This window comes from Haliaeetus leucocephalus, unplaced genomic scaffold (assembly GCF_000737465.1).
Source record: "Haliaeetus leucocephalus isolate CR32 unplaced genomic scaffold, Haliaeetus_leucocephalus-4.0 Scaffold678, whole genome shotgun sequence".
In the NCBI taxonomy this organism is placed as follows: domain Eukaryota; kingdom Metazoa; phylum Chordata; class Aves; order Accipitriformes; family Accipitridae; genus Haliaeetus; species Haliaeetus leucocephalus.
Window position 1 is genome coordinate 4,972,923 of NW_010973114.1, and position 16,989 is coordinate 4,989,911.

Below are 16,989 nucleotides of genomic sequence, written 5' to 3' on the forward strand. Positions count from 1 at the left end.
CCTTTTGGTCTCCTGCAAGCAGAATAGAGGTTTTTGGGAATGTCTGAAACTCCTGCCATGTTGTGGTAGAGGACTAAACTAAGCTACCTGTTTGGACAGCCAGTATCTACACAGATAGGTGCTGTCAGGCATTTATACAAAATTCAAAGGAAATACTCCCACTAACTGTTGTTTCTTCAATCCATGTTCAGCCTTAGAATGGGAATTTAAGGGAGTGTTGGCATTGTACAGAGCATTTAAAAAGCGCTTGCTTGTGTAAAGGTCTAAATGACCAGCGATGGTATCTCTGATTTGAGCTGCAGTTGCTAGTGAGATGGTTGTCATCATCAGTGTCTGCTTGTTCCTTTGTCTCTTGTGGTGGAAGGGTGCTTCAGTGGGCCTGCTTGTGTTCCCATTTGCACTGGTTTTTTTTCTGCTCTGGAAGTCACATTTTAAATGTGGAGAAAGTAAATCGTGGAGACACTTGGCTTCTCATAATTTATTTTCCCAGGGAAAAAAAAATATGCATGTTTATGCTTACATAACTGTAACAAATAGCGCCTGGTTTAATAATGTCTGATGGCTTTTTCCCCCGTTTCTCCCTAGAGCAGTTTATAGCATTTATGTGTCTTTTCCACGTGCATTGAACTGAAGTACTGTTTATTTTCTTTAGGTGTCGATTACATCACAAGTCAAAGAACTTCAGACTCTGTAAGTACAGTTGTTAACATGTCTGATGTGCCCTGTGCACCCCTCACTTCAGTGCTCCAGTCTGTTTTAAGTTAAAATGTTCTTGCCTGGTGTCTGCGCTTTGCTTGAAGTGATCCAGGTTGTTAACACTGGTCTTAGTAGACCTCTGTCCTTATTAGAAATACCTGGTCCTGTCTGAGACGGCAAACAAGGTGAAGTGCTGCATGGCTTCATGAGCCCCAGTTAAACTACAAAGGATTAAATTCAAGTCAGGATGGAAGGACGTAGGCAAGGCACTATGGCAAACTTACTTTGGTAGTACCTGTGCTGTAACTGGGTGGACAAGTGAGAATTGAGCCACCATGGTTGTCAGTCCCTCATGTCCCCAACTGGTGAGGGGGAAGGAAGTATTTTTAGATGAGGAGAGCACACGTGTGAAATCTCTGCAATATATGTTGGTGCAGAACTTGTCTGCTTTCACTTAATGAGCAGTACCGTTGATCAAGGGCATCTCTTGCTAAGCCAGACTGAAGTGGAAGTGTTCACACATTGATTTTTAGCGGGTGAATTGTGTTTGTGCCTTTGATCACATATGCTGCTTTTGTTATGTGCTGCAAAGCATAGGATGTCTTTTTTTTCAGATGGATAAAAGAGCAAGGGTTTATACTGTGTGTCTATATGTGTTTAATGGTATAGGTTGAAGGGGAAGGAAAAGCAGGTGAAAACCATGGAGGCCTTATTGGAAGAGAAGGAGAAAGAGATTGTTAAGAAAGGAGAATGGCTGCAGGTAAGCTTCCTTGGTATTCTAAAGGGAAATAAGTTATTCTGCAGTATTTCTGGCTGTTTAAAAGTTATGTTTACACTTCTAAACTTGCCTTTTTTGTCCAAAGGGTCAGAAAGATACAATTGCACAATTAACCACTAAAGTTCAGGAGTTAGAACAACAGAACCTGCAACAGCTCCAACAGGTATGGCGTGCAGAGTGGATGTGGTTTGGGAGAGCTGCTCAGTTGGACTGGGAGATGATGTTTTTGTTCTTTACCTCTCACAAAGGGTTTGCATTGGCTTCAACCTACAGAGCTATTTTAAATCCTACTTGACTAAACTGGTAGTCTACAGTGCAGAAAGCCCACTAGTTCAACCATGTTTATCCAAAACAGGTTTTACATGGATAACAAGTTCTGAGAGCTTTTCTTTAACCTGGGTGATACTATGCATAACAAGTAGCTTTGGTGGTCTGAAAACTTTGAAGCTCATAAACAGAATCATAGCTGTGTTGTAGGTACCTCCTTGCCAGACTGAAGTAGCATCGCTGTAGGGCTATGGTCATGGAAGACTCTTGGTGTAACTGAACATAGCAGCTCCTCTTGAAGTGGTCAGGCTTTGCTACAATTCTTTCCTGCCTTTACCTGTTGCAGAAGTTGCAATTGGCTGGAATATTTTGGCTTTTGATTTCCTGCAGTGGACTTGAACAGGCAATGGGACGTCCTTAAAGCCAAGTGTTACTTAATGGAAGAATTTTTCCAATAAGGTGGTATTCTAGCTCAGTTTGGATTTTTGTCAGTGATAAAGGGGAGAAGCTGAGTTGCACTCTTATTTTGGGTGGCTGTCTAGACAGGCATTTATCCCAGGGGAAAGGTGGAATGGAGAGAAATTGGGTGGTGTGAAGTTTGAGATGCTTGTAGTAAGCTGTGCTTCTGAAATCCGTTATGTGTTTAGATATTCTTGGAGTAATGTCTGATGCAAAATTCCTGGTATTACTTTGACAAGTATCTTGCAAGCTGTGTGGTGTCCCTGCTCATGCAAAGAGTTGCTGTTAATTTGAAAGCTTTACTGTGCCATCAAAATGAGGTTGAGAATTACTTTTTCAGGTACCTGCTGCATCCCAAGTCCAGGACCTGGAGAGCCTGTGAGTATGCTTTGTAGCAGTTTCTCAAGTGCTTGCTGATAATACGCATTCAGTGCTGCCATTTATCTTAAATTGGAATGTATGAATCGGTTTCAAGAATTTTATGGGCTTTGCTAAAATAAGCTGTTAGTGCTGATGGACGTGCACCAGCCAGCACGTCTGCTACTGGGTATAATAGCAAGTGTCTGGCGTCCCTGCCTGGTGTGCATAAGTAGTAGCGCTCATTCACTTTGTGACAGTGAATAATCGCCCAGGGCTCTACTAACTAGTGAAATTGCTGCTACGTCTTGTGTCTAGTGATAATTTCTCCTTCTGTTTAGTATGTTTAAAAGAGTGTGGATTTAAGTGCCTGTGGCTGAGTTGGTAAAAGCAATGAACAGATACAGTTTACCGTTTTCAGTCTGAGATGCAATAGCCAATTCTCCAGCTCCTGTTTTATGGAGAAATGCTGCCAGACTTTCCTCTGTTTTGACTCTGCTTTGTCTGGCTGCTCTAAGCCAGAGGAAGGTTGTATGAGACTGTGCCAAGAAGGGCTCTGTTTTCAATGCAGCTCTTGTAACGTGCTGCCCTTCCAGCAGAGCTCTTGTATAGCCAGTACATAGTACCTAAAGTAGCCTCACCTTTAGGAGACTGTCCCTGGTACCTTCAGAGCCAGCTGGCTTGCAGGTTTTGCTCAGGTGATGAGTTGCTTCTCTCCCACTTCATCTCTGAATGCTGTTGAGATCAGCTATGACTAAATGCATTTGCTGATTGATGTGTGAAATGACTAGCTTGCTTCAGGCCAGTTCTTAGCAGGTAAGTGTTAGTAATACATGTTGTTGCAGCTGGCATGTAGTTTTGTTAGCTTTCTCAGTTGGGAGCCATAGCGCGATGGTTTCTTCTCCATGTGTGTGTGCTCTCCTTTTGGCTGATTATTACATATAGCATACAAAATATATTTATCTTCTGCTGCTGAAAACTGTTCCAGCTAGAGTGTCTGTCCCTTTTTAGCATAAATTCTTACTTTAACCCCTTTTTCTTACTTTCTAAACCATCTCTGCAGGTTGAAAGGGGAAGAAGAACAAATGAAGAAGTTAAAAGCTGTAGTGGAAGAAAAAGAGAGAGAAATTGCAAACCAAGTAAAACAGTTGCAGGTGAAGTTTTGATATAAGTGTCTTGTGTTGTAAGGAGTGTATGTATTGTGAGTGTATATCTATACGTATACATGTGTATATATTGCCTGTTTTCTTTCAACAGGATGTGCAAAATGAAAATGAATATTTTAAGCTTCAAATTCAGGAATTAAAGCAGGAGAATTACAAACAGGTACAACTTCCAATTTACAGTGTTACTGAGTGAAGTCAAAGGGGTTGGTGGTAGCTTGTATGGGTGGCATGGAAAACCAGTAGTTGTATTGACCATGCAAATCCAGGGACAGCTTCAAAGTTGGATTGCACTAAGCCAGCTTTTCTGGCTGTTGCTTATCTGTTCCTGCTTCCCTTGATCATGTGAGTTTGCAGCCTTGTGCTCTCTCTTGCGCCTGCTGTATTCTTGTCTAGCTTTCCACCCCTGTCTTTACATGCTGTGTCACACCCAGGGTTCTTCTGGCCAAAGGAGGCTGCAAAGGACTCCCTCAAAGGCCAAGAGTGCAGCTGCTTAGTGTTGCAGCAGTGCCTGGTTATCAAGGCTGATCATGCTCCCCACACCAGTCTTTGCTGCTGATCTCCTCCTAATGAGTTTCTGATCTGTTTGTAGGCATCTCTGGCTGTCCAAAGTGAGGAGCTTCTGCAAGTGTGAGTACTGCCAGAAGTTGAATGCAATAGATAAGTGCTTCATTTCACTTATTGCTCAGGAAATTTAAAAGATTAAATAAATGCCAAATGTACAATATCAGTGTGTAAGAAGTGGCCAGTAAAAAAAAAAATAAAATCTTTACTATCTAATAAAACTTTAACATAAGAGATTCTGCTCATGCTAATAATCCTCAGCTGCGATCTTCTGCAGACAATGCTTGCAATATGTTGTGCCCACAACGTAAGCAAGCCACGATTGTATTAATTTTAAATGCATGCCAGCTCAGCTGTATGTCTGAAGAGTTAAATGTTGATGTTTCAAGCAAAAGTGACAGGCTTTTTTCTTGGAACTTCATCTCAGTAGAGTGTGGTTCATATTATAAAATTGTCTGGTGGAAATCTCTTCCCAGGGAAAATCTCAGGGGTAAAAGTGTGTTATAACGTAGAGCTGAAGCGCACTGAAGAACTATGTGGAAGCTAATGCCATACCAGCTTATATTGTGCTACACAAATTGCCACTGTCATGCATCTTTGGCTGAATGATTTTTCTTTCAAGTTAAATGACTTAAATTGTGGACTAGGTGCTTGAAGAAGAATGTTCTTATCCAGCAGGCAGTGCCTATTTTGTGGTGTTGTACTAGCGTGGGCTGGGTGACTTATCCTTGTCTAATGTGTTGCCTTTCCATGGTCTCGATAAATGTGTGCAGATGCCTGTTGTAGGCAAACAACAGCTTTACAATGGGCTTTGCTCTGGCAGTCCGCAGTTCACAGAGCAGTAGGAAGCAAGCGGTACTGCCAAGTCAGCGAGAGTGGCTTTTCAAAGAGAGTCTGTTGCTGGAAGGGAAGGCAAGTTAGTGTATGTGAAAGGGTGTCAGCGCTTCACTTGAAATTTCTTAAATGTCTCCTGACTTGTTTATGATTCTTTTTGCTAATTCAGGGTTGCAGGGAAAGAGAAGGAAATCGCCAGTCTCCAAAATGAGCTCACCTCTCAGAGAAATGCTTTTGAGCAACAGAGGAAAAAGAACAACGTAAGGAAATTCTTCTCCCCACTCTCCAAACCCCAAAGAACAACCAAACCTGTGTGCATAGCACTCCTTGATGCCTAGGCATTCTGCTGAGAACATGTTTCTGACAGTTGTCTGCCCTATTGTGTGCCCTGGATGCTCCTCTCCTCTTTTCTTGGGAGGTGACTAAGCATACCTTACTTTACTGCTCAGAGTTTTGTCAGCTTTCTGACAAGTTGCTTATTTGATGAGAGGGAGTAGACTTGCTGGGGGACACATCCTGCAGCAAGTTCTCAGACTTGGATTCAAGCCTTCTTAGTCCTGTTCAGAAACACATCCTTTGCCAAGGGAAGAAGAGGGAGTTTGGGGAGGGAGGGTGGGAGGATGAAAGGTGCTGTGCTCTGACAGAGTTATGGTCCTTGTGTGTGGACGTGGGAGGAGGCATTACCTTCAGGGCACTCAGACCTGACTCTTCCCATTCCTAAGAGTGACTAATCCTGATCGCCTGAACGAGGTGAAGGACAGTGAGCGTTCCTTTAGAGCAGCCACTGATGGTGCAGCGCAGGTTGGTTGTGGGTGGACGTAAAGATTGCATCTTCCATCACAGAGCTGTGAAGTTACCTCCTTGTAATACATTACCTGTGCAGGGCAAGAGAACGGCATCTTTTAAGTTACATGGAAGAAAGCTGTTAAAATACAGGGGTTTTAGTTCACCTGTCTCCTTGATAGTCTATAAAGTCCGATGAATACCGTGCAGTAAGGTTTGTTGCTTAAAAGTGGGACAATATAAGGAAGGTGCACAAGGGAAATAGTGGGAATGTGAGCTTTTGAGCAAGTAGTGTTGCTTAAGAGCTGAAATAAAGTAGGGGAAAAGTGGCTGAGTAGTATCAGAAGACAAATGAGCCGGAAAGTTAGAACATATGCATGCCTGTTTCCTGGGGAATTGCAAGGTCTAAGTATCCTTGGTGGTGCAGGCAGAAATCTGGCTACTGCTAAAGGCAGACCATGGCTGTAGGTCCCAGCTTTCAGCATTGCAATTTTATCCAATCTTGTTTTTATGTCCTGTGAAACAGCCCTTAGGATAGCAGATAAATAGAAGTAGTAAAGTAAAACTAGTGTAGGTAGACGCTAGGATTTGGATGCCACTTTGTGTGGTGAATTAAAAAAACCACAGCCTTTCAAAAATAGCCCTTTGCTAAAACAGATTGCTCTGAGGGTTGGAAAAAAAAAAAATCTAAATCCCAAGCACTGTAATCTCCTCCCCACAAGGCCCGCCATCCTTCCTAGATAAGAGCTGCGAGGCTCTTAAGAGCTCTCAGCCTCCTAACTGAGCTTGCATGTTGACATCTTGTGGAGTACACGTTTGATGACCTCGCCAAGAAAGATGCAGGAGCGCAGCACGGCACGGTGGTGTTTCCACGTGGATCTGCGGTGTGCTCGCCACTGGCGAAATCCCAAAACCTCCCAGGAGGGCTGGTGAGCAGCAGACCAGTTTTCTTTGGGTACAGTGGAGAGTGCTGCATGGGTAAATGCTGCAAACCAAGGCCCTGAGCTTTGTGTTTATAAAATCAGCCCTGGCATAGTAGGTTTGGGCTGAGGCCCAAGGATCTACATAGCTAGATCTGGTTGCAAGATCAGGGGCATAAATGTGTACACCTCCATGTATACTCGGGTCCATGCTGGGTTCTGCAATGCGACATGCCTAACACTCTGTTGTGTAATCTGTGGTTTGGTGTCTGTGTTCCTCACTACTTTTGAAAACTTCCCTCTTTCTTCTTACAAGTGCAGTCAAAGTGTGGGGTCGCTGTAGCGATACGCTCTGCAGTAACACTTGGATCAGTTTTGGACATGGGGGCAGGTTGGGCAGAAATTGGCATTTTTTTCCCCTTTTCATTCAAACTCTTTGAACATCACACTTGTTTTTGCTAGTGTATGTCATCTTACCCGGCAAAATCATCTTGCAGTAACCAGCATTTAAATGCAAATGGTGGAATGTAATGCAAAATATATCTCTGAATTAAAAGCGGAAACAGTTTGAATATTGGCTGAACTGAAATCATTCTTTCTAAAAATGATTAGGACCTTCGGGAGAAAAACTGGAAAGCAATGGAAGCATTGGCATCAACTGAAAAATTGCTGCAGGACAAAGTGAACAAGACTGCCAAGGTTGTAATGTTAACTGCTAGAAACGATGCGTTAAGCTAGAAGCAGATCTGCAGCTGGTTTTTAAATGAAATGGAGGCATTTAACTTTTACTGCAATTTAAATATAGTCTGTTCTGAGTGATCATTCATATACTCTCACCTCTGCTTCTTCCTGTTGTCTTCAGGTTTCTTTTATTTTTTTTTTTATCCTTATTTTGTGGGCATGCTGATTTTTGATTTCTGTTTGCATAATTGTTAGAGCTGTTGTGAATCACTTTTTCTTTGTGGGGAGCTCTAGAACAAAAACTGTGCTGGTGAGCAACCTGCTTTCATCTACTGGGCTTTCACTGTGCTTGAATAAATTTATTGGACCTGTGAAGAACTAGATTATTATTTAAAAACCTGGGAACTTCTCAGGAAAATGGTGTCACCACAGCTGTGAATTTCTTCCTTGAAAGCATATGAAGCTTGACAGGTCCCATCAGAGCCAATGTTCAAAATTATACGGGATGTGAATTGCTCTGAAAGGAGCTTGCATTTGCTATGAGCCTGATTTGTTCTTAATTGTCACTATCCAGATTTCAAAAAAAGCATCAAAATAACTTTAAAAACACGAGTCGGGTAGCTAGAAGCAGAGGAGCCTCCAGTTTGGGATTGTGCGTCTGTGTTTTGGAGATGTTTCTGCTCTTTGCTCGGCCCCGTGTTCAGAGAACTTGTGTACCTGCTTTTGCTGTGTGCTAACGCTTGCCTGCTTTCTCTTGCAGTCAGAAGACTTCATCAAACAGCCATTTGCCACTTTTCGGTGGTTTCTAAATTGCTGAAAACTAACACTCTTAGCACAACTTCACAACCTAATGTCTCCTGTCCTTTTCTGTCTCCGAATCTCAACCTATTAATGCTACCTATCTCTTGCAGCAGAGGAACCCAGAGCAGCAAGGCGCAGTAACACTAATGTGAAAGAAAAAAACAAACCCAAATATTAGTGAAGGATTTTTGCTGAAAGCTGCCTTCTGCACAGGGTTTCAGGCTTTCCGTGTTTAAACTTATACGGGAGCCTGAGTGTCATATGGCTAAATTAAACCAATCTGCCACAAGCACAGCAAGCAAATGTCCTGTGGCTGGTCTGTTTTTAATGTTAAATAAATGGAACGATGGATCTGTGGTGCCCTTGGCTCTGTGTATTTATATTTGCAGAGCAATGACAAAGAAAACCTGGAGATTGTCACACAGCTCTAATAATTATTTCCCATTGCATCCAGGCTTGGGGAAGGAGGATGTAAGGGTCTCGCTCTTGAGTACTTAAAAGTAATATTTAGAAGATACGGTCTTGCTTTCTTGGCCTGGTTCAAATGTGCATTAACACAAAGTTTCCTTTTGACTTTAATTCTCTGTTTTTGATGTGGTGATGTTAATTTATGGTGATGGTTTTTTCCCACCTAAAATTGTTTAAAATAAGTATGGATTTATAAAATACTGTTGATTGACCAAACTTCTTGTTTTTGAGATCGCTCAACTTGAGTGGCAGGGTTGGTGTGATCTGTAGATGCAGTTACTCAGCACAGTGTAGTTTGTGTTGTGAACAAGTGAATGATGGTGTAATTTCTGTACAAACAGGCTAGATTGGAGGAGAACTTAAGAAAATAAAAGCTTAAGCACGAACAAATGTGAAGGCCAAGTTCTGAAGCAATTCAGTGTCAATTTTTGAAGCAATTTAGTGGCAATTTTGGAAACTATAGCTCCTTTCTCACTTGAAAAATGACCTTCTGGGTTCATCTAGTTATTCTAGGCATAGAAGAGGCTATTGCCAGGTCTGTGGAGTGTGTTGCCCAATTTCACATGAGCCTTTCTCTTGGTTTAGGAGAAGCAGCAGCATTTGGAAGCTGCCGAGGTGGAGACACGTGAACTACTGCAGAAGCTCTTCCCTAAAGTCTCTCTTCCTTCTAACGTGGTAAGAGAAGGGATTCTTCCTACCCTGTTGCTGGGGGTCAGGGAGCTCTGGTCCTGCTGCGCTGGGCAGTCCAGAGCGCTTCCCTGCAGTCCCCTCTGCCCCAAGGTTTTTGTAGCGGGATGTGAGTGTCTTCTGCCGGTAATACCTGTACTTGCCAGCAGCAGAGAGGCAAAGTTGCAGGCAGTTACTTCAAGAAAAGTGTTAAAACAAAAAAAAAAAGTTATCATTATCTTGTGGTGTGGGGTTTTTTTTGGTTTTTTTTTGTTTTGTTTTGTTTTTTTTTACTGCCCCAACATCTGATTCATTTGCCTGTGTTATCTTGTGTCTAACTGAGATAGTAAATTTTCAGGGGCGGATAAGGTCTGCTGCGTGTTTGCTCACTGTCTGGCACAATGAGGATCCATATCTTCCCCAGCAGCTGTGCAGATAACAGCTGGCCTCCCTTTCCGGAGGGGCTGCACTGCCTCAGTGCCAGTTAATGCGGTTCAGTAGGGTTTGTTTTGTTCCGAAAGTTCCTTTGAAAACCACTGATTTCCAATTTTATATTCTTGGTGGCTTTCAGTTGTTTGCAAGGGAAGTGCACTGGGTTCATATGGTTTAGATAGCGTGAATGATGTGAAGTGAGGCTGGAAAAATGGGGTCTGTGTTTCATTTGTAACGTCTAGAGGTTTTGAACATTCATGTTTAAAATTATTCTCAAATGTGCTAAAGTTGGTCTCCTGATGAACTAGAAATAGTCTTTAAAAAGACTGATTCTTCTGTAAGGTTATAAAGCAGTCTTCCTAGTGAGGTCCTTAGAATTACATAGCAAGTGTCTGCTTTAACTGCTCAGGGATTTTGGAAAAGATTCCCTTAAGTCTTCAAGTAGTTCTTGTAGAACCCTGACACTTGCATGGACACCTCTGTCACCCAGCTGTATTTGAGCACTTCCAAGCCCCCGTGAACTGTGTGTGTCTCATAACCTTGTGCTCCTGGATTGCTGCCCGTCGACTGTCAGCTCGGCTCGGCTGCGTGTGGTACTAGCTAAACAACTGCTGTCAGGCTGTGTGTTAGCTCCGGGGAATTAGAGGACTGAAACACTGCTCTGTAAGCCTGCAGTTGGGAGGCAAACGTCCTGAAGATAGATTTATTGAGGTTATTCTCAGCTTTAACCGAATGTATTTCCCAACAGAGCCACAGTGAATGGATATGTGGGTTTGAAAAGATGGCTAAAGAATACTTGAGAGAGGCTTCGGGATCCCAAGACGTCAAGGTAGGCACGAATGGTGGACGGCTTCCTCGTGTGTGGCGTAGGATATTTTCCAGTATAAATCTTCCAAATTGTGCTCTGGATTGTGAAGTTCAAATTGGTAGAACAGGTGACAAGAAAATTGTTTTATGGATATTTGCATCTTTGAAAAGCACCTTGTGGAGTTGTGAAAACATTCATGAAATTCAAAAATTCCTGCTCCCTTTTTCAAGTAATTGGTTTTTTTCAGGCAATTCAGAATTACTGCAGTAACTCACATAAAGTTTGTGATTGAGTATTGAGAGTTGTAGGTAAACATTGCTCTTGCTGTTGTCTTTGCCTGGGTTGGAAAGACAGACCTGCCAATGTGAATGATACCAGCTTGCTTGTTGAAATACGATAAATAATAGAACTTGAATCCATCAGCTGAGATGTGACTCTTCTGGTCCCTTTTCTCCTTTGCCAGGCTATGGAGCAGAAGTTGAAGGAGGCCGAGGAAATGCACATATTGCTGCAACTGGAGTGCGAGAAATACAAATCGGTTCTAGCAGAGACGGTAAGCAGGATGCCCAGTTGCCTGTGCCTTGTGATGTTGCAAGCTGCCTTTCTTGTGCTGTAAGCTTTCAAACCCCACTGTCTTTTTAGGAGGGGATTTTACAAAGGCTACAAAGGAGTGTGGAAGAGGAAGAAAGCAAATGGAAGATAAAAGTTGAAGAATCACAGAAGGAACTTAAACAGGTATTTCTGAAGATCTGCTTTTTGCTGCAGCCAGGCAGTTTCTGCTTGAAGTCACAGAGGGTGTTCGAGCACTGTGAAGGCAGGTATAGAACAGCCCTGGCTGCCTGGTTTGATGTGTGTGCAGCCAGTGGATGAAAAAGGTGAAATCTACAACTAGTACAACAGGAATGATCCCTCCTTACAACAGTAGGATTTTTGGTGCTCTGATACTTAGTTTCATGCTAAGTGATTTTTATTTTTTTGAGGAACATATTTCCATTTTAAAAAACTAAAAAGTGGAGGAATTGTTGATTTGTGTGGATATTCATGCTGCCATTTTTAGAGAAGCAGAAACAAATGAACTGCCCAGGTGTGAAGTCTTTGACCATTATGACAAGTCTGTGTCACAGTCCTTTGCAGTTGATGCAGGAGGCAGCCAAAGAGCACGTAGTAATATTAATGCTCACGGGATAGGAAGCCAAAAATTCAGGAAAGTACATATGTCCCATTAATGTGCCCAGGAATATGTATTTTTCTGATCCTGGCAACTCAGACTGTATTTCTGTTAAGCACCTGGTTTGTTTTTTTTTTTTTTTCAAAGTCCATTTGTGAACAGATACAGTCTCTTTGTGCTAAAATTTAAGTATCATATAAGCATAACAATTTTTTGGAAGCTGTTAAAATACTGCTTAATCCATTATGGTCAACTAATTACACTTGAAATTGCCTGCAAAGCTTTCCTTTTTAGGAAGGCTCTGTTGCTAGCAAAATTGGTAAGAAAAAAGCCTTTTATGTTTCTTTCCTGATCTAGAATTAAAGTAGGTCAAACTGCTTTTTTGAAAGAAATTACTTCTAAAGTACTTCTGCTTAGTAAATTTGAGTGCCAGAGTATGAGCCTGGAGCAAACAGAGAGATGATTTATAAACATCTTGTTTGAGGGGCTTATAAAAGGCTGTCAGATCTTGAACTATAGATGTGCTACCATCTGCTGCACTTATGCAGCCTCTAATAAGGCTAAATATGCTGTGTTTGGCTACGTATAGCATGTGGATGGAGACAGTCTTCCCTGTCTAGGAAAGATATTTCCCTTACCATGGCCTAATGGACAGCTGGCTTAGTGCTTATATTCCAAATCCTTCAGGCATCTAGGCGCTAAATGTGTCAAAGAACTTCTTACGTTGGGAGGAAGTAGAAAACGTGTTCTAGAGGAGACTCAGTATATTGAATTGAGTGAGCATCTTTATTCAGTCACTGTGATTTCATCCTTAATATTTTTAAATCATAGAAACAAGCTTGTGTGTATATGGAGAGTTTGTTGTAGACCATCCCAACTAAATGATCTATTTGTCTTTCTTGAAAACTGCAGATGCGTTCTTCAGTCATTTCTTTGGAGCACGAAGTAGAGAGGTTAAAGGAAGAAATCAAAGAAGTTGAAACTGTACGTGCAGATGTTTTTTTGTCTTTGAAGCTTTTTGTTACTTAAACATGATTTAGGCTTATGTTGTAAGTCTGAACTTCCTAGGACTTCTCTCCTGCAAGTAGTGCAGCCTGTGCTGCAGTTTAAACTGAATCTTTTGGCCAGTGTTTTTAAGAAGTAGAGAAGCTGGGTACTGGAAACTGTACTTTTTTGGTTTTTACTTCTGTACTTATCCACTGGGGCTTTTTCCTTGAGAGACCGAGCAGTTTACTGCTTGTTCATGGTCTTGGGCTTGATTCTTTTTCTTTTTATCTTTTTGAAGTGTAACAGTTTAAATCTGTGCTGTGCAATCACTGGATTTGGAATGCTCTCTAAATGTCATGGAATATTTGATAGAAATTTATAGCTAGTTCTAAATCAAGAAAATGATACTGCAAAAAAGCATTGAAAACATCTGTTTTAACTCTGTTTTTCTGTTTCTAGCTTAAAAAAGAGAGAGAACATTTGGAAAGTGAACTAGAAAAGGCAGAAATAGAACGATCTACTTATGTTTCAGAAGTCAGAGAGGTAAACATAATTGACCAAACTGTTATTTTTCTTTTGGTTACTAGTTGGCTGGCAAACTAATCTAATGCTTAGCCCCCGTGGCTGAGGAATTTATATGCTTGTGACCTTAGGGTAGAGCGACACACTAATAACTGAGCAGAAGAAAAGTGGGCATCCTAAGGAGACAAATCCTAAAACTCTAAACTTCATTTCAGCTCAAAGATCTGTTGACTGAATTGCAGAAAAAACTTGATGATTCATATTCTGAAGCAGTAAGACAGAATGAAGAGTTAAATTTGGTAAGAAGCTTGTTCTCTGCTGGGCACAAAGTAGGCTCCCAGCATACTTATGAAGCGGAGACTTATTTCAAATCCTGTCTGTTCTGCTAACCTCTTCAGCTTGATATTTTTGTCCATTGCAATCATTTATGTAGTCTGACTTTTACAATTTGTCTCTTTCTCTGCTCCTAACAATAGCATGTCTGGTTCTTAAGACTTTTTCCAAAGTCTGTAAGACATTCATTTCTGAAACTTCTTGAGAATCAGTGTTTTACGGTGTAGGTACACGCAACAGCAAATATAATGTCATTGGAGCAACAAAAGTTGTGCTCTTGTCCTTTTAACTTGAGGATTATTCTCTGGTTGTTTTTTTCCACAGCTTTTAGGATGCAACTGTGGTATCTGTGCTCTGACTGTGCAGAGCCTTTTCCATCCTCCTCTGTATGTAGAGAAATTGGCCAAAACCAAGGTTAGGTTAATTCAGAGTATCCAGCTGTTCAGCAGCTGGCATCCTGATATGGCTGAATAGCTGCTGTGCTGCCTTGGTGCATGCACTGTGTTACAGCGTGTTTGGCTAGAAATGCTCTTCAGCCAGTAATGCTCCTGTACCAGTTTTTCTCAAGAAGGGAGTTGGACTGACCGAGGGCAGGCCTATATGCCCAAAGATGCATGGTTTTGCAGTTTGAGCCCTTCCACTTCTCACTTATTTCAGTGACGTGTTTTTTAAGGCTGCAGGAGCAGTCAGATCCTTCCTCTGCTTGTGTTTGAACAGTGCTTTCTTGCTTTTGAGCCAAAATTGGGGAAGGTTGTCTCTGTCACCACATCTTTGTTGAGTTTTAGAGTGGTTGATGGGACAACCTGTCACTGCAGGCTGAGCTGCTGATCTCTAGTTGATTTAAAAAAAACTCACCACAGTAACAGTCTGCGTAAGTTACTGGTATGCTTGGCAAGTCTAGTACGGCATTGCTTAGCATCCTGCCTCGGCAACCAAAGCCTCTTGTTTTGAAAGCAAGGGAAATGGGAATTGAATGCATATCTTGGAGTTAATCAGTAAATGCCAACCTCTTGAATATAAGAGGCAACAATCTCTTATGTCTGTAGCAACAAAAGCTCAAAAAGCTGAGCTCCATGCTAGGGCAGCTTGACTGCAATCTGATGATGCTGTGCTGGCAGGAGCATGAACTACCTTCATGCAAACGGCTCAGGAATGCTGTCCAGTGTATATGAGGTTTTTTTGCAGTAGGCAGGAGGCTGAGGAATAGAAATGATGGGATTTCAAAATGCGTTTCCTGCTAATTTATAAGGTGAGCAAGGAGAGAAGCTGAATCTGCAGAGAAGCTCAACAGTGCTTCCCCAAAATGTAGAAAACCAGCATCTGCCAGTCCAGGTGCTCCAAAAGGGGAAACCTTCCAAGGGTGAGACAAATACAAGGTGTAGGTTTGGAATCAGCGAGAATTCAGGGCTCTGAGTAGCCTATTGTTCACTTCTTTAATCCCCTGCTGGCTCCCAAGAAGATTGACAGCAGGAATAGTGAACATTAGCACAGTGCACTTCAGAGGCACAAATCCAACAAAATTGGCACTCGAGCTTCTTGTTAGCGCTCCTACTTGAGGCTCAAGCCTTAAGTGCTATGGCTGGTTCTGTATGCTGTGTTGAAGAGCGATCGAAATATTCTTTAAAAAAATGTTTATATCCTTTGGAAGGCTATAGTTTAAGGGCAGCCAGTACAAAGTATTCATCCCTCTTGACTGAAATGGTTTCACTTTTTTGGATTGAATCTAAACACAATCGACAACTTAATATACCCCTGTCAGTGATTCATGTCTTGATGTGACATTAACAGACTGGTTAAGTCAACATAGTTGTAGTAAGTGGCACTTTATTAAGATGACAAGTAGAGCTTTTTAGTTTATTCAGCAGTAAAGTGACTGTTTAGCCTGAATTAGGAAGATGACAATCTACATTTTTGCGTATTTGCTGTGAATTAAGTTGAAGTCTGGGCTGACTTTTGTGATAAGAGTGCTGGAGAGGCTTATGTACTGTCAGTATTGCTAATATTCCTACTGGCAGTATAATTTAAAAGTTGAAGCCACTTGTAATGAAGCTGATGCCAACCATGTCTTGTCTTCTGTAGTTTCCATTCTTTACATTTATCTTTACAGATGGAGTCTCTCTTCCTTGACTGTCCTTGTAAACCTCATCATACATGTTGACTAATCCAGTATGTGCAATAATTGTTAGTAATCTTACTCCCATTGCAGTCAGTGTGCACTGGGTTAATCCATGGGACAGACAGATGAAATCTGTGTGTGTGTGAGGGAAACTGATTTTCTTTGTTACTATTTTGCAGCTGAAAACACAGCTAAATGAAACACTATCAAAACTCAAAGTTGATCAAAACGAGAGACAGAAGGTAGCTGGTGACTTGCCCAAGGTAAGTAGAGACCCTTAACAGCTGCAGATCTAAATGTTATCAAAACCCTCAAGATCTGTAGTTTTGCAGTGCTGGAAAATGTGGTGATTTGAGTGGCTTGAGGAGACTGCCTGCCTGGTGGAGTGTCTTACTCCACTTGCTGGTTCCCCAAGTGACTAGGACTGTGGGTGTAAGAGCTCATGCAGGATACCTGCATGTCTGTTGTTAGCTGCATTTTTATCATTTCAACTCTGTTCAGTTACCCTTCTTGAAAGAGTCTCTTGTTCATGATAATTTTATGCCAATGGGAACAAGTGATTATTTGGGGCTGACAAATAATTCTTTATTTAAAGAAACCCAGCCTAACAAAAAGCCTATCCCACAGGCATACACCCACACCACAGCCTGAAGCTTTTAAATCCAGTCTCAAATGGCAGTAGGTTACAAGATGGTTTACAAGCCATCTGCCCATTTGCATGTGGTTACAAATCGGCTATAACCCAGGAGACTGCAAATCTTTAAAGTTAGCTCTACACAAGCTTGATGAGACAAGCAGGTGGGTTACCTCTGCTCTTCCTCAATGGCTGCTCTTGCAAGATGGATTGGAGCGGGAAATCTTTAAGCATGAGAGGTCTCAGTGCTGTCTGTCACCCCAGAAATGAATGTCTCATGGGAGAATTGATAAATGAAGCCAAGAATAGCCTGCAGAATGGCTGAGCTCCGGCTCAAGACCGTGTAACACCTTGTTCCTTCTGCGGTAGATGCATAGTAAGGAAATTGGGCTGTGTTCTAGCAGGACTGGAGTGGGGAGAGCTGTTGGCAGGGCAAGTCTTGTCCTGGGCCAGGGACAGATGATCACAATAGCACTGCCAGGAGGTGAGAAGGTAAAGGAGACCTACTGTAATAAGGTGTTTAAAACGCTTTGCTCAGGACAATTATGTTGG

The 16,989-nt window shown here is 41.9% G+C and overlaps 1 protein-coding gene across 1 annotated transcript in view; it reads left to right on the forward strand.

The window, feature by feature from the left end:
• The window catches only part of KTN1 (kinectin 1 (kinesin receptor)), a 54,309-nt gene that overhangs the window by 30,239 nt on the left and 7,081 nt on the right, over positions 1-16,989 (forward strand). The window contains exons 24-40 of the mRNA XM_010579814.1: positions 653-690; positions 1,366-1,456; positions 1,560-1,637; positions 2,541-2,578; positions 3,621-3,711; positions 3,815-3,883; positions 4,313-4,350; positions 5,288-5,378; positions 7,434-7,520; positions 9,357-9,446; positions 10,618-10,698; positions 11,141-11,230; positions 11,320-11,412; positions 12,758-12,829; positions 13,292-13,375; positions 13,570-13,653; positions 15,983-16,066. Of these exons, the coding sequence (XP_010578116.1) occupies positions 653-690; positions 1,366-1,456; positions 1,560-1,637; positions 2,541-2,578; positions 3,621-3,711; positions 3,815-3,883; positions 4,313-4,350; positions 5,288-5,378; positions 7,434-7,520; positions 9,357-9,446; positions 10,618-10,698; positions 11,141-11,230; positions 11,320-11,412; positions 12,758-12,829; positions 13,292-13,375; positions 13,570-13,653; positions 15,983-16,066 (1,299 nt within the window). The remainder of the gene's footprint in view (positions 1-652; positions 691-1,365; positions 1,457-1,559; positions 1,638-2,540; positions 2,579-3,620; positions 3,712-3,814; positions 3,884-4,312; positions 4,351-5,287; positions 5,379-7,433; positions 7,521-9,356; positions 9,447-10,617; positions 10,699-11,140; positions 11,231-11,319; positions 11,413-12,757; positions 12,830-13,291; positions 13,376-13,569; positions 13,654-15,982; positions 16,067-16,989) is intronic.